This window comes from Micrasema longulum, unplaced genomic scaffold (genome assembly GCF_059751315.1).
Source record: "Micrasema longulum isolate JH-2025_06_02 unplaced genomic scaffold, ASM5975131v1 h1tg000024l, whole genome shotgun sequence".
In the NCBI taxonomy this organism is placed as follows: Eukaryota; Metazoa; Arthropoda; class Insecta; order Trichoptera; family Brachycentridae; genus Micrasema; species Micrasema longulum.
In genome coordinates this window covers 1,189,624-1,206,658 of record NW_028277232.1, presented here as the reverse complement: position 1 = coordinate 1,206,658, position 17,035 = coordinate 1,189,624, and the positions used below count along the sequence as shown (strand labels likewise).

The 17,035-nt window shown below is 34.5% G+C and overlaps 1 protein-coding gene and 1 long non-coding RNA gene across 2 annotated transcripts in view; one reads left to right on the top strand and one right to left on the bottom strand.

Moving 5' to 3' along the window:
- Window positions 1–310: 310 nt before the first annotated feature.
- Window positions 311–17,035, top strand: part of vn (membrane-bound neuregulin protein vein) — a 150,294-nt gene continuing 133,569 nt past the window's right edge. The window contains exon 1 of the mRNA XM_088223674.1: window positions 311–888. Coding sequence (XP_088079800.1) covers window positions 453–888 — 436 coding nt within the window. The 5' untranslated portion in view covers window positions 311–452. The remainder of the gene's footprint in view (window positions 889–17,035) is intronic.
- LOC148285568 (uncharacterized) lies at window positions 11,136–12,960 on the bottom strand. The gene is made up of 2 exons (XR_015821880.1): window positions 11,678–12,960; window positions 11,136–11,293 (listed from the first exon to the last, which is right to left on the bottom strand). It is a non-coding gene; the product is annotated as an uncharacterized LOC148285568 (long non-coding RNA).

The following is a 17,035-nucleotide window of genomic DNA, read 5'->3' as shown; positions in this document are numbered from 1 at the left end:
GCGGGAGGGCGGGGGCGGGGCGCCGCTCCTCCGCGCTCAGTTCCCAGCCGACCAGCGCGCCGCGTGTACGCTCCCGCGGCTGCCCCTCCGTGTCCCACAGCGGCAGCGCCACCTCCCGCACGCGCCGACCGCCCTGACCGCCCTGACCGCGCTGGACCTTCCGGAATTCCGGTGACCCGCGATCCGAACAGTTCCGAGTCGAGGATCTCGTACACTCCTCGAGTTCGAATACCGCGGCGCGCGGAATGAATTATGACGGAAATAAAGCGCACCGGCGCCCGCCGTCGTGAACGTGTCAGTGAGAAAATAATCCAAGTGTAAATTTTTAAAATTAGAAATAGGCCGAGAGAGCGCGCGGCGGCCGCGGCGCTTCCTCCCCCCCGCCTCCCCGGCTCGAGATGAGGCGCGCACACGCCCCCCGCGCTAGTCCGCACCCGGCGCCCTGAGGCGGCATGCTCGGCTGCGCTGTGGCGCTGTACGCGGCGCTGCTGTGGGGCTGCGGGGCCGCCGCGCCGCCCCCGCCCGCCGCGCACTGCGCGCGCCTGGCGCTCGACCTGCCCGCGCGCGCGCGCCTCGCGCCCACCGTGCTGGAGGCGCGCGCGCGCTCCCTGAGCACCGACCGGCGCGCCAACCTGTCCGTCACGTTCGCCGTGAAACGCGTGCTGAAGGCGGACTCCTCGGGCAGACCCCTTCTGGAAGGCGAGCACGTGCGCGTGCAAGTGGCGCGCGACGGTTGCTGGGGGCCCCCTAGGCCGGGGCGCACGTACCTGCTGCTGGCCGAGCGCGCGCCGCCTCCGGCGCCGCCCCGCCTGAGGCTGCTGCTGCCCCCGGCGCCCCGCTCGAGGCACCTCACGCAGAAGCTCCGAGCGGTGCTGCGTCCCCGAGCCGGTGAGTTTGCCTACCTTACCTGAACTCCCGTACCGACCGGCCGACCGCGACACCATGTCGAGGTATGCATTTGGACATTCCTATTCCACCGAAGAACCGAGCCGCTGCACTTGGAGTATGCGAAAATTACATACGCATGTCGGCTACTATAATAACAATCGAACGCCGTAAAAAAGTGACTCGGATGCCATTCGCTTTCCCAATAAGGAACATGTCGACCGCAAGACGGTCTCGGGCGGAGTGGTACCTATCGTGTTGGTACCCCCCGATAAACGTATATTTACTACAGAACCAGTTTCACACGACTTACTATCGCAATATCTATTTTCTTGCAGATTCGATTTTTTGACGTCAAATGTTTGGATGCTACTCCATATGTATGATTGATATAAGGTTTTCTTCGAGGGGTGCAGTTATGTTAGTTTGTTCTGATAAAATAGAGTCGAGAATACTGACAGTCCAATAACCACCCCTACATGGTTGTGTAGAGAAAGCCATAGGCGCCAGAACGGAGTCGAATAATTCGCGTATCGTTTTAACACTTAAATCGATTACTATTATTTCTAAATTTTGTGTTTTTTTGTTGTAATGGCTGTCGTTTTCTTAAAATAAATAAATAAATTAAACAAATAAAAAGGTTTTACAATTTGTAGGGCGTATGATATTTTTACATTAAAAATTTTACGTTTCTGTCTCTCTAATGGAGCAATATGCTCGTGTTTAGTAAGGGAGTTCGTTTTAATTATTTTTTTTAATATCCATAATTATATAAACATAAACAGGAATCAATTAATACTGGCGTGGACAATAAAATGGAGTGGGTTTCATATGAATCTTTAATTTGCATTTGAATACTTTTATATATTCAATTCATTTTATATTGGAAGGTAATTTAATCAAATGATATTTTCCCACGAAGAAATAATGGCTTATTTGGAAATTTTGTTGAATGCGGATCTTTTTCTCTTGACTACATTATTCAATATGCTTGCTTGGACGAAAGAGCTCTATGCTGAATTACAAATTAACCCAAAATCTTAACGAAGAAGTTTTGAAGATCAAAACGTTGAATTATTAAATAATAAGAGATGAACCAGCAAAGATTCTAAATTTTCTATCGATGAATTTTTAACTAGATTAAATATTGAAACAGAAATAGAAAACACCGATAAAAAAATCAGAAAAGGCATTTACAGAGGGAATGGGCATTTACAGGGCCCATGACCTGCCATATGCTATTTTTTTTTAATGTTTTATTTCAATAAATCCAACAGCAAAAAATAGTTCATACATGATTTTAGTAATCATTTAACGCAGTGTGCAATATTATTTGCCGTTCTGATATGTTTGACAATCCTTCCATTCGTTACTTTTTTGCAATGTTGAATAGCCGATTTATTGATGTGGGTGAAATTCTGCCGAATTATTTTGCTTACTTAAACATACGGACACATATATATATATATTTTCTAAAACGGACGGATATGTGTACTGTTTTGCCAAAAGTGAGAAGTTTTTAAGAAAAGCGTACATACAAGATAAGCAACGGCAACACACCACCACAATTTATCCCCGAAATTCCCAATTCCATTCTTCGATCTTTAACATGAGGGTCGGCACCAGAACGCTATTGTGAACTGCTAATTTTACCTCTTGTGACAAACACTTGTTCGCCAATGTAGATTTAAGTGCACAGTTCACCCTGTTCCCGGCACTCATCGACATTTCGGTATCTTTTTGTCTTTCCATCTCTAGTTAACATATTTCCCAGATACACAAAGCCTTCTACCTGAGTCAGAATAATCTTCGTTCACAATTATCTAACATTTACTTTTACTTTTATCCCTTTCAAAAAACCATCACATTCGATTTATCTACATTCATAAGTGAATCGCTTTTCTTGTACATGTAGATTGTAAACTTTTGTTTCCAAGAATTATTTCAGGGTCCCGATTACAATGGGAAGTTGACAGAGTTATCTTCGACTGTCTATAAAGAAAAACCGATATGTGTGTACGAAAATGAGTATGTTTGCATGAACATTTAAAGTGTCTTCATTGATAACCTATAATTGAACATGTTTAGAAGAAAAAATTGAATGCATATTCTGCTTTTCACACAGAAAACTTAATTTTACTTTGTGGACGAAATTGATGATAAATGTTAACTTCCCATTGTAACCGGGGCCCAGGTCTTCTCAGTTGCCAGCAAGAAGCAAGGCATCATCAGCATACAAAAGACAATCGAAAATAAAATCACCCAGTTTTGCCCCCGTTCTTAAATCTTTCAGTTTTTTCACACAATTATCGATGTATAAATATGTACGCTGAACAGCCATGGTGACATTACACATCTCGGTTTGAATCTTTCAGGAATGTCCTAATCACGATGTGAATGACCCATTATCTTTATTTATTATGTGCTGTCCTTATACAGTGACGATCAGCACTTTTGTCAAAACCTTGTGATTTTCCAAAGCAGCACTTTATATTTCTTGCAAACTTATACTTCTCACATTATCATCTGCATTCATATTTGCCTGAAAAGGCGGTGCACCGGCCGTATTTTCAATGCGGGTTTCTTACACCTCGTCAAAATATTCCTTCTATCTTGTTTTAATTCCACTATCATTCGTCACCATATTTTCTTATTGCTACTCTCATACATTCACTTGCAATCTCAAGGCAAACTTATAATTATTATTACCTGTGAAACAAAACCATCGATCACTTTTCAGGGGCTGTAGCTCTCAATTCCAAACTTTTCTATCGCGAGCAGTCACCTCTATAAGAGATCTTGGAGTGATCCTAGATAATAAACTAACTTTTCTGGAACACTTTGATAATATAGTAAACAGATCCTTAAAAATTTTAGGCTTTATTAATAGAACTACGTCTGATTTCCAAAGTATGCTTACACTTAAAACACTTTATTGCTCTTTAGTTCGCCCTATTCTTGAATATGCATCTGTAATCTGGTCCCCTCATTATGCTGTTCATATCAAGCGCCTTGAATCAGTTCAACATCGTTTTATAAGAAAAATTGCATGGAAGATGGGATTGGAAAGAGGAGACTATTCATATTCTGATATGGAGAGGTTTTTAAGCATATCAAGTCTTGAAAAACGCAGATGCATTGCAGATATAATCTGCATGTATAAAATTATGAACTGTCTCATTGATGCCCCTGAAATTTTGCAAAAGATTCTTTTTAACGTTCCCACCCGTAGACTAAGAAATAATGAAATGCTTTTCCTCGGTCACTACAGGACCAATTATGGTGCACAGTCGCCTTTGCCCAGAATGATCAGGCGGGTGAACGATCATCAAGATCTTGATTATTATGGTGTAAGGATGTCTTTCTTTACAAATCAGCTAAAGAATCTGTATAGTTAGCCTATGCTTTTTACTTAATCTAAAAAATCTATCATCTGTCTTTGCTGCTTATTTCTGTTCCTTATATTTTTTTATTCCTTTGTAAAAATTTCTTTTAATTGTAATGTTTATAATGGACTTTGTCCGTAAATAAATAAATAAATAAATAAATAAATAAATAAATACATTCACAATCTCAAGGCAAACTTATAATTATTATTACCTGTGAAACAAAACCATCGATCACTTTTCAGGGGCTGTAGCTCTCAATTCCAAACTTTTCTATCGCGAGCACATTACTTATTTCTCTTTCTTAAAATAAATATTTGAGTTCTTATTATTTACCCAAATATTTGAATTTTCAGACAATTTTTTAAAAACCGTATACAATTTGTAACCGACAAATCGGACCTATCTTTGAATCCATAGTTTTTGCACGGAACAAAATCTTGTTTAAAATTATTACTTATTAGTCATTTAATGTACGAGCAGAAAAAATAATAGTTGGAAAAAACACTTAAAGAACGCCAATATTAATTTCATGTGAGTAAAAATTCACTGATTTCACACGTTTATAATAAAAATATGCAGCATCGCCAGAACGGGAGTTTTAAAAGCCAATAATATTTAATATACCACCGGGCGGGTGAAAGCGTCAGAGTTATAAGCCTATTTTGAAACGTAACTTATATGCTTAAAATTTGAATAATGCTTACGAAATCGCAGAACGCTTTTGTTTAAAGAACATATGAAGAGTAATGTATAGAAAACTATGATTGGCCTATACTTTTGGTTTATTTGTAAATACTCGTGTATATTTTTTTGTTGTTATGGCTGTTGTTTTCTTTTAATATTTTTTATTTTTTTATTTATTTAAAATTTTAAAAAACCCGTTCGGGTTACATTAGAAATTTAATATTGTCTAGTCATTTTATGTCTCGTCATCATGTGCTTTTTCAGATTGATTTTAAATTTGTCTCCATTAAAAGTTTTCAAGTAGTAAGGTACGTCGTTGTAGTGTTTAAGTCCATTATGTAGTATTTTTTACTGTCCTGTGTTTGTCTTTGCATTTTCAATATGATAGTGTTGTTGTTGTCTGGTGTTATATTTGTGTATGTCAGCATTTTTGACTAATATTATGTCGTCGTCTTGTATGTTTCCCAGTGTTATTTTGTGCACAATTTTTAAGGTCGTAATTTTAGTCAAGTAGTTTATGTCAAACTGGTGTGTTTTTTTGTACAGTTCAGTCGTAGAAGTCAGGTAGGGTAGGTTGTATGTTAGTTTAAGAATTTTATTTTGTTGTCTTTGTATTCTTGTTATGTCTGTCTTGTTGCCAGTTCCCCAGAAGGCGAATGGATAAACACCGCTGCGTTTAAAGCTGCCATTTAACGGAAGTGGTTTTTCACTTATTATATAAAATACTGATGTCTTTATAGACACTGAGAACTTATTTCTGAAATCGTATTTACTATTTATATGAACCAGCGCAACGTCAGATCAGAGACTGTGTTCTAACTAAATGTATTCTAGTTAAGAAAAAAAAAATCTTCGCCGTTAAGGAAAAATTCACTAAATCAAAAACACCATTTTGAAAAATCGCAATTTGAAAGTTTGCAGACCAAAGAAAAATCAGTTTTTTTGTGTTTTAAATGTTTTATGTACACAACATAACTGGAAGATTTTTAATGTGACAATGTGGCTAAAATTTGGTTTAGTGTCTTTCTTTTTGTTTAGTTTGTTTGTAATTTAGATAATTTCAGTCAAAGGAGATAATAATAGGAAGAAAATATTACAAATAATTGTTAAATTGTCGTTAAAAATACTCTTATAAAAATAAATATTTTTTATGTGTTTTATTTTACAAACAAAAAAATGATGTTTTAGAACGAAAACTGTCATATTAAAAAAATGATAAAAATCTGTCTAAACTTCAATAAATTATATCTGCCTTTAGCGATTTCTGATTGTTGAGATTTTATTGATGTAACTAACAAAAAAATCATTTTTATTTACTCAACTAAGCAACCTCGGTAACCATTGTCACTTAAAAAAAACATCCTTTAACGTTCTGAATGGCATATTTAACTCAAAACGGACTTTTTTAGGATTAGTGACTTGCCCGAACGCCGGCAAAATACTGTCCCACAAAGGGGTAGCGAAATCGTTAATCCTCAACGTTGGGGTCTGTGTCAAACCTTTAACCCACCACCATCGTCGGAACGCCGGCAACGCTAAGTTGAGAATCGAATTACGCTATATAAAAAAAAACAAGTTATGTTGTATCCTATCTATAATTCGGTAGGTATAAACAATTCAGTGCAATCTCACTCACATCAATAAAGATTTCATTTTTTTAATATTTGAAGCACTAACTATGTGGTTATTCATAATAATTAAATAAACAAACACATCTTTGTTTTTAACTACTTATTTTTTATTTATTCTACCTACCGGTTTCAAAGCTATACAAGCATATTTATCAAGGTATACTGAACTAGTGAATTATATCCTTTTTTATTATATCAATATTATGCTGCGTACGGAACTAATAAATCAAGTATTTTTGTCTTGTAAGGATGGAAAGCGTAATGTGTAATGTGTAAGTGTAATGTTTTTTTAATAAATGACCGTTTTTCTAAACAATCACGATTACGTATATAATTCCCTACCATCAAACATTAAACCTGCATTCTACACAACTAATAATCTAGAAATATTGTTAAAAACTCACAAAGACAACATCCTTAAATAAATAAATAAATCTGGCATATACCAATTAAATTGTAATGATTGCGATTTAATCTTCATTGGAAAAACTAAAAAAAACTTTAATATTAGAGTAAAAGAACACTTAAGGTGCCTAAATAATATTTTTTTTTCTGAATTCGCAAACCATCTGATAAAAAATAATCATTTTTTTAACGACACTGGATTAAAATTTCTTCGTATTGAAAATAAAATATTAAAATGAAACAACTTGGAAATCTTAGAAATTAATAAAGCGATTCATAATAAAAAAACAATAATAAATAACCAAATAAACAATATTTCCTTCAGTCCACTCCCGTCTAGTTTCAGGCGTAGCCATCTCACATGACGCTTCCCATCTTTACAAGACATATATTCCATAGGATATATTTCATTAGTTAAGTACTGTGATACCTTGATTAAGAAGCTTGTATAGGTTTGAAACCGGCCGGTAGAAAAAAAAAAGTGGTTATCAACAAAGTTGTTTTTATTTATTTTATTATTAATTTTACTTTACAAAAATCGACAGATGAAAGAATCGGATAAATGTGATCCTCAAATAAGCAAAATGGTAATTTTTACTCGTGAATAAAGTGATTACTTAAACCAGCAAAAGACTGTTCTTCTATATTTCCGTTCCAAATTTGTTATCCATGTTCGTTTTAATATAAATCAATATTATATATCATGACAGCGTAACATTATTATGGCGGATTCTAATATGGGTGTTTGCCAAATCACTTCGTTCTCGGTCATCGCACTTTGGAAAAAACTTACTTTACTCTCCTTTGAGAAAGATCAAAGGCAGAAAGTTATTTTACTCCCGAGGATTGTGATTTCGTAACAATTTAAGCTCAACTTTAGGCATAACATCGGTCGACAATCACCTATTTTACTCTTTATAAAAAAAATACAAAATAATGATAGCCTACAATTATTTTTTTATTTATTTACTATGGAACAGTGTCACGACAACTGCAAATATTTACACATACCAAGGCGTTGGTGACTCATTGCATGCTAAGTTTAATACATCCAGGACGGCCCTTTTCCTCTATTTCATGGGTAGGAGAAGCTAGAACCTGATAGTTCTAGATAATTGTTACTAATAATTGTTCAAATTTCTCTATTAATGTTTTCTTTTCCTGGTTTTATTTTTAAGTGCAAAATATTTATTTTTATCAATTTTGTTATTTCGTATTTCGATGTATATTTAAACACTTTGTTATTTTTTTATCGTTTAGTATTATTCACAATTGTTTTAATTTATTTATTAATATGAATAGCTTTCTTCGTTTTTTTTCGCAGGTTCAAAAAATTTCTGTTACCTAAAATTTTATTTTTTATCAATATTTTTATAACTGGTAATACAATTTTTAAACTGTCTTTTTTTTGACACCTTAATTTGTAAATAACTGTTAAGTATTTATTTGATTTAAATACTATATCTTATTTATAATTCCACTTACGTGTATGTATTTTATTGTATTTGCAACTAATATGTAGAAGGCACTAAGTGCCGTTTATTTTGGTAATGAAAAATAATGCATATTACAAACATCATCATCATCATCATACTCTTTCCACGCCTAATGGTGCATATAGCACTATATTGGTAGACCAATCGCAACGTATCTTGATCATTTTTGTTACATGAAGGTAAGATTACCAAACTTTCACTTCAGGTACCAGTCCAGGAACTATGAAATATTCTAGTGTGAAAAAATCCTTTTAAGTAAATATTTCATATCAGCCATGTGGGAAATCGAACCCGAGACTTTTTGCATGGTAGGCAAACGCGCCGACCGCTACACCACGAGGCCGAATTATACATTAATTCTTATAAATAGCATTTTGGACTAAAATAACTTAAGTACAGTTCTGCCATCACCTGTGGTGGTATTCTGGATTTTTCTACCCCCCCCTATAGAGTGATTGATTTGAAGATTTTTTTGGGGTGGGATATCCGAAAACCATGAATTTAATCAAGAAACGTGTGTAGAAATTTTGCATGTCAATAAAAATGGTTTTCGTTTAGATAATTTAGAAGGATTAGAAATTAGTAAAGCCATTAATCAAAAACTTCAAATAATAAATAATCAATTAAATTTAACTTCGAGTCCTCTTTTAAAACTATTCCCGTTATGATTTATTTTACCTTCTTTCTCTCTCTTTCTTTCAATTTTCTGTCTCTTTCATACAGTATTTTATTATATAAATAGCAACGCGTGTAATTATAAGTTAGTTAAATTCCTGACGATGAGGTAGTAACCTCGAAACCGGTCGAAGTGTAATTTAAAAAAAATTAAAGTGGTTTATACAAATTTATAAACAAATAAGTGATATTATGTATAATTGGTGATAGTCTTAAATGCGGATATACTTTTTATTTCAAATGCACAAATGTTGAAATCCGTACCTTATGTAAGGCTGAAACAAGCATTATCGACAAAATCAAGAAAGGAGCTCTGCGCTGGTTTGCACATGTAGAACGAATGGACAGCGAAAGAACGGCTTAGAATATTTATAAAGCGAATGTTGATGAATGCAGAAATAGAGGTAGACTGACAAAGACTGGCATGACCAAATCCAACAAATACTTGAAGATGGACATGTCAAAAGTCGGAATAATCGGCGCGCGTGCATGAGAAGATGTATAAATGTAGAAGAAGCGAGATCTGTATGCAAAGATAGAGTGATGTGGCGTTCTATCCTCTCTGCTTAGCCTTGCGGGGAAACGACGTGATGGTTTGTTGTTGTTTTTTTTTTTTTGTATGGAAATATTAGCGTTCTTATAATTTACACAAAGATTTCAATTTTGGTGACCATTTTCAACGAGTTGTAAATAACTCAGTGGGGTTCGAACCTCGGACCTCTGATCCGTGAGTCCGCAACACTAGCCACGGGACCACAGCCCGATTCAAAAGTTGGGGGCTTTAACATCTTAAATACGGCTAAGGTGCTATAATATTAAATTTGTCAATGGCACATGAGATTTTATTGCTTCTTAACATTTTGAATGTATGTTTTTACAACAATAATTTTGTATAAAGTACGACATGCAGCATTATTAATATGTTATATTTATGTTGTGCGTATGTGCGATTTATCATAGCCTCATCAATTAAGAAAAGTCAATATGTTTCATCTTGCATGACAATGAAGGTAGTTATGTAGAAAGCAGCCACCCATAGAAAAGTGAAACTGAGATAATGAAATGAGTAAATAATCAAATCTACACACCAGTACGATTGTATTTTACTTTGACAAATGATAAATAATGTACAAATTCATTTTTTTGTAACACAAAAAATAATTTACTACGTATTTGACCAATATAATGATTTCTGAAGTCTAGCTGAACACACAACCCAAAATGTGCATTTTTCAGAAAACAACCGGCCCTAGTAAAACTCTGTTGTATAATGTGTCATTATATATTAAACATATTATTTTATATTTATATAAGGAAACATAATTGTAAAGAATCACATTACTCATTTGTAAAATATTTTTTTTAATATTTTTTTATTTTTTTATTTATTTATTTACGTACATAAGTTTACTGTACATTTTTTGAGATATAAGTCCCAACTCCATTGGACTAAAAGTCCTGCATTGAGATGGGACTAGCATTTAGTTTGCACAGACAAATTAGTATATCACCACAGATATGGGATCAGAAACATAAAAAAATAATACACATATATATATGGCACATCAAAATAGTAAACAGTAAACTCAAACATTCGGAAAATCATCAAGGAGTTTCCTACTCAAATCCCTCCCACTAAGGAAAATCCAGTATTTAACTACTTTCATGAAAATAGTTTTTTTCCTAGTGAGCCTAATACGCTCTTCCAAAATAATGATCACTCTTGGTGCGATAAATTAGAAATGTCTCTGAGCAAAAGTCGCACGGGTTTTTGGGTATGACATTATGTGTTAAAAGAATTTAAGTGATTTTTTGTAGTCTTGCTGACCACACAACCTAAAATATGCATTTTGCAGAAAACAGCAAGATCTAATATTGAATGATATCTCATTCAAACTTTGAATGTATGAGATGAACTTTTGTATTAAAACATATTTTTTAATTACAGTTATTTTTTAATTAACCAATTTATAAAATTAAAATTTTTATGTATTTATCCACTTTAATTTATTTAAGTGAAGTAGATTTCTCGAGGCGTGAATTTTCCTATCAGCATCAATACCATAAGATTCTTCTGGTGCTGTGGGTGTTTTCTTCATACAGAGAAATGATGTTTTTGTGAGCAACCCTATTTTCAGAAGGTAAATATTACAGTTTAAGATAAGCTTTTTTTTTGTTTTGTACACGTTTTTGTGAAAAGGACCTAAAATATAATGTTATGGTTTTTGTAACAATCAATAAAGTGTTAAATTTCCGCAAACCAAGTTTTGTAAAATGCCCGTTAAAAATAAACGTAAAAATGTCTCAAAAAAAAAAAAAGCGCCATCTATGAACAATTAGTTTGATATTTTCATTTAGAACCACCTTCATACTTTTGTGTTTTTATATTTTTAAACAAGTATCTACTTACGTATTTGACCAGTTTTAGTAGTAGTTTTAAAGTACCGTAAGATTTTTCTAGAGCTGTGGGTGTTTTCTGCAAATTGAGAAATTCCGTTTTTGTGATGAGCACTATTTTCAGAAGGTGATTATTACAGTGTTTTGTATGAAAGCGGCCTGGCTGTTTTTAGTAGAACATAGAATTGACTTGACTGCACCCGATAACATCAATATTTTTTTTTTTTTTTTTTAACTGTTTACTGACTGCTTTCTGCATAACTACGTTCAATTGATGTTGCTGCATCCGATAACACCAATACCTATTTTTTTCAAAATTGTGGACTGGCTGCTTTCTGCATAACTGCGTTCAATTGAACCTGTTAAAAGGTCTCGATTGGCTGATGCAACTAACCCGAAAAGCAATAGGAATAGGTTTAATTGATCGCAATTGCGCGGGTGGAAACCGAAACATTACGATGGTAATGTCATATTTTTATTAAATATTCCCCGACCTGAAAGAATTAAGCCACAAATTCTTGCAAAAGAGGGCATACACATTTATGTTTTTATTTTATTCATTTAAGACCGTTTTTAAGACTGAATGTCTTGTTTCGGATTCACTCAAACAAGCGATCATTAAAAAAAAAAAATCATTACAAATTAATAATATTATTTCTTCCTCTACCGACCAAATGCAGTAAGAAAAACCGCGAACAAATATTTACCATTACATTTCTAATGTCCCTTTCACTGTCACTCTAAAACCTCCTTCATCGTCTACAAGGTAGGCACAAGGAGAAGTATAAATGAAATAAATAAATAAATCCATCACCTAGTTCAAACCCTTTAAATCGATAGTGATGGAAAATATTAGTATCTTCTCTCTGGAGCACCAGAACGCCCCAAGGTGACCCTCAAAGCCGGTCACCGGCGACGCACCTAAAAGCATCAGACTAACCTAATGACTACTGGTTGCAAACCAACATTTATCAAAACAAAAGTCAACAGATGGAAGAGTTAAGGAAGTGTGGATGTTAAAACATAGGTAGACTGGTGAATGTTGCACAGTGTGTAAAGTGGCCACTTAAACCAGCCAATAACAGGTCTTAAGCCTTGTAAATGCCTAGACTTCCGTAAACCGTTTAAAAAAAGTCTATTATTAGTAGGTTGGGTAATTATTTGACCAAAAGAAGATTAAGTAGATTTTTCAATGATTTCCGATAGTTCAGGAATCGTTGGATTAAAAAAAAAGTTTTAGGAATTTACATATTGCGCCACAGATGGAGAACAATTTTGTGATTTGAATATTATTTTATAACTTACATTGAAGTCCGAGAACGGACGCAGCAGCCTCCTATAACGAGCGTATTGAGGGTGCGGCGGTGGACCTGACTTGGACACGTGCTGCGCATGCCTCAGGAGATGCTAGGCATTTACAGGGCTTATAACCTGTTATTGGCCGATTTAAAGGGCTGTTTTACACATTATGTAACATTAATCATTCTACTTATGTTTTAATACCCGTATTTAAAGGTCTGAAACCTTTACATAGGTGAGATTAATCCTTCAGAATAACGAGTATTTCACCTTCCTACGAGCACATACTATGCAACGCCAGAATATATTTTTCATTTTTTTCCTTTCGGACCAGTTAGCTTGACCAACATTATTTTGAGTTTGTACAAATGATTGTTGACAAATACTGAATTTCACCACCTAGTGAGTTATCAGAGATGGAAAAGGTTTTAGAGAGGGGATATGGAATTCTAGGCATTTATAGGGCGTAATATACATCATTGACTTTTTTATGAGGCCACTTTACACACGATGTAACATTAACCATTCTGCCATGTTTGAACATACATCTTTCATTGATTCTTCTAGCTGTTGATTTTTGTTAAGTTAAAGAGCTGAAGCCTTTACTGATGATGGTGACATTCATCTGACTGAATTATTTTACTTACGTACTAGGCAACACCTGAAAATATACACGTAAATATCTTTTAAATTTTATTTTATTGTCGAAAACATTGACCTAATATTTGTTGAAATATTTTCTTAAAAATTATACTAAATATGTCACGATGATTTTTTCTCTTCGTACCTTATTTTTAAACCACGGGATTTATATATTACACGAGTGTTTGAAATACACATACCGTATTTTCTGGACGAAAAGACGCATCGGACCATAAAACGCATTCCAATTTTTGGCTCAATTTTTAGTGTAAAAAAGTGCGTTTTATGGTCTGAAAAATACGGTAATTTCCATGTATTTTTTCAATGACTTTTTCTTACCTAAAAAAAAGAACATAGCATTTAAAAAAACTGGATAGAAAGATACGATAAAAAAATCTGTTTTAAGTAACAGCACGATTGTATGTACAAATTTACACATGCATAACATGTATTCACATGTATATACATAATATATATAAAACTTTACGATACAATACAAGCTTGCATAATTAAAAAAAAAAATTTAAACACTTACACTGATAGTAGTAATATAATTATACTATTCGTTATTGGGATGTAGAATCGCTCGTTTACGTACTTAGAATGATAGTGAATATGATGTGAATGACAGTGAATAAGTATTTTGATTCTGTAATTAAAAGTGATAATACTGAGATAATAAATACTTTTTTTATTTAAAATTTCATTGATTACGGGTTACATACATTTATCAAAAGGTTTTAACTTTTAAAATTCACATTCTACTGTTAATAATAATATTTTTAACATCTTTTGTGAATCTTTTGCTAAGTTTTGTCTGGTAGTTTATTGTAGAATTTTAGTCCATAGTTTATTGGTCTCGACTGTCCTTAGAAATCTAGTTTAAATAGTTCAGTTACATTCGATTGCTTAGTTTGTTTTAAAAGTTCTTTAATTGCTGTTAGATAAGGGAGGTCATATACTAACTTTAATATTTTATTTTGCTGTCTTTGTAGTCTGTTTATGTCATTTTGATTTCCTGTTCCCTAAATTACTTGCATATAACCTATTTTAGTTTTTACATAGGCTTTGTACATTAGATTTTTTCCGTTTTAGGAACAAAGTTTTTGATTTTTGAAAAAAGACTCGATAATGACGCCACTTTGCTAATTAAATTCTTGATATGAATTGTCCATGTCAATTATCTGTCTTTTGTTAGTCCTTAGTATTTTACATGTTCAATTTTAGTTAGTCTACTTTATGATATTTTTTTCTAAATTCAAAATGTATAATATTTCTTTAAATTAAATGTAAGTAGGTTTGTGTTTGTCCATTTAGTCAACACAGTTAGGTTTTCGTTTATGTCATTGTTTGTCAATACGTCTGTTTGATTTTTATAGAATATTCCACTGTCGTCGGCATACAAAATTGTTTTTCCTTTAAATCTCAAATTGATTTTTCTACACGAAAATCTACCCAAAAAGGTTTTTTTTACGCGGTACTGGGTGGAACTTATCCCCCGCGTAAAAAGAGGCTCCAGTGTACAATGTGTCCTCGTTTACAATATTTAGCTCGCTCCCACGCGCCCGGGTGGTGGCTGTGGCGGTGCTGGCTACTTACGACTGTTGGACCTGTCGCTACCAAATACGTCACGCGGCGCGGCCTTTCTCGGGACCTTGCTGCGCGGTCCGCCCGCACCGAGTCCCCCCTCCACAGCGCAGATAACACTTATTGTTCTGGGCATAAAACTACGCAACACGTTTACAAACCTTCTTCAATTGCGAAATTATATTAACTACATTAAGAAAGCTTCATCTACATTTTCCCCCTCATTTAGGAGTATATGTATCTCATCATAAATATATCCATGCTCTACTACCGAGTACTCTGCGGTTATCTTGTTAGAATTGAAAATTGTAGTGGAAGCACTTTTTTAACGGACTCTAATTATTTGTTTTATTCATAAAATAATTAATGTTAGGAAATACCTCGTCCCGGAGGCGGGAAATTTAGAGTGGACTGTGTGGTCGAAGGGAAGGTTGCGCAACTCCACTGACCTGCTGAAGTGAAGGCGTGACGTGATGCTGGAACCTGGTGAGAAGCTGGCGGCTGTCGGACGCTGGCACAGCTCGGTTGTTGATCTTGTGTGTTCGAAGCACTTCACTCGTAAGATGATGTTTTTGTACTGAATTGTTATCAGCGTGATTATTGTTGCGTAGAGCTGCGCTGTGAAAGTGGGAAAGATGCGTAGGTAGATATAAATATTGTTGGGAGTCGGTCCGAACAACTGTAATTTGCTTATTTAGATCACTTATGAAAACCGACACTGTGAGTAAGTGTACAGGTGTGTTTGTGTGAGAATGAGTGTTCAAGTGTGTTTAAGCATGTGCATTATTAAAAAGCAAGTGGGCGTGTATCGCAGCCAGATAAAATGAGTCTTTTTTTTTAAAATAAATTAAGGAGCATATTAAATATGTCAATAGATGAATAAACAGAATTGTAATTTGAACAAGAACGATAGAGGAAAGAGTATTGTACATAATCAGTGTTACAGACTAGCAGATGAGATAAATATATATTTCTTGTCACGCAAAAGGAGACATAAAAAATAATTTTGGAGAGTAGGTTTAAAGAGTATTTTATAATTGAATGATTTAAATAAATAACATAATTCAGATATAGTACGTCTGTTTTCAAAGGTAAAAAATCAATTTTGTTTAGTAGAATGGCTGTAGGTGCAAAGCGTTTTGTTGTTTTTATAATTCAATAAAGTTTTGTGTTATCTTGTATATTATAAAGGGCTAGCGTTAATTAAAAAATATATAAAATTGTACTCAGTATCCAGTAGTGCATAGCATTGGTACTCTTATCTCAGCGTAATCATTTAATACATAAAGACAAGGTAAATAATCAGTCTTAAGCTTCAGATTTAGTCCACGGACCGTGAAATATTTGTGTGAAAAGCATCACGCTTTAAATATATAAATAATACATGCTGAGACCACGATGCGGACTAATCTACACTCAATTTGCTTTATCGGGACTTTTACCTGAGAGTAGTCATTAAGTTTAAAACACTCTTTAAGGGTTTTGGTTCAATTTCACACAGAAGTCTGTATTCCGCATTTCATCTGAAAAAAAAGAATTAAAAAGAATTAAATAACGCCATGAAAGCTTAGTTATTGATTTAAGTAAATTATGAAACATTAAAACGGCTCGAAGTCAATCATTTTATATACATAAAAAATGAAACGAATAGCTTTCTTGGTAAATTATTGAAAAGCTTCCGTCCTATATAAGTAGTTTTAATTCTTTTTAGAGCGAGGCATCCTGTTCTTAACCTTCCCGTAATACGGTTCGATGGGAGGCTCTCCTTATGCACCTGGAGCATACAGCACTTTCCGTAGATATCCTCCACTCTTAAAACATTAATTATTTGAATAGTTCGGTAGTTGAGAACAAGAATGGTTTTTATATTATTATTTTAATAATTTTTTTCTGTACAACTTTTAAAGGTCTAAGATGAGCGTTATAAGCCCCTCCCCATCCAACT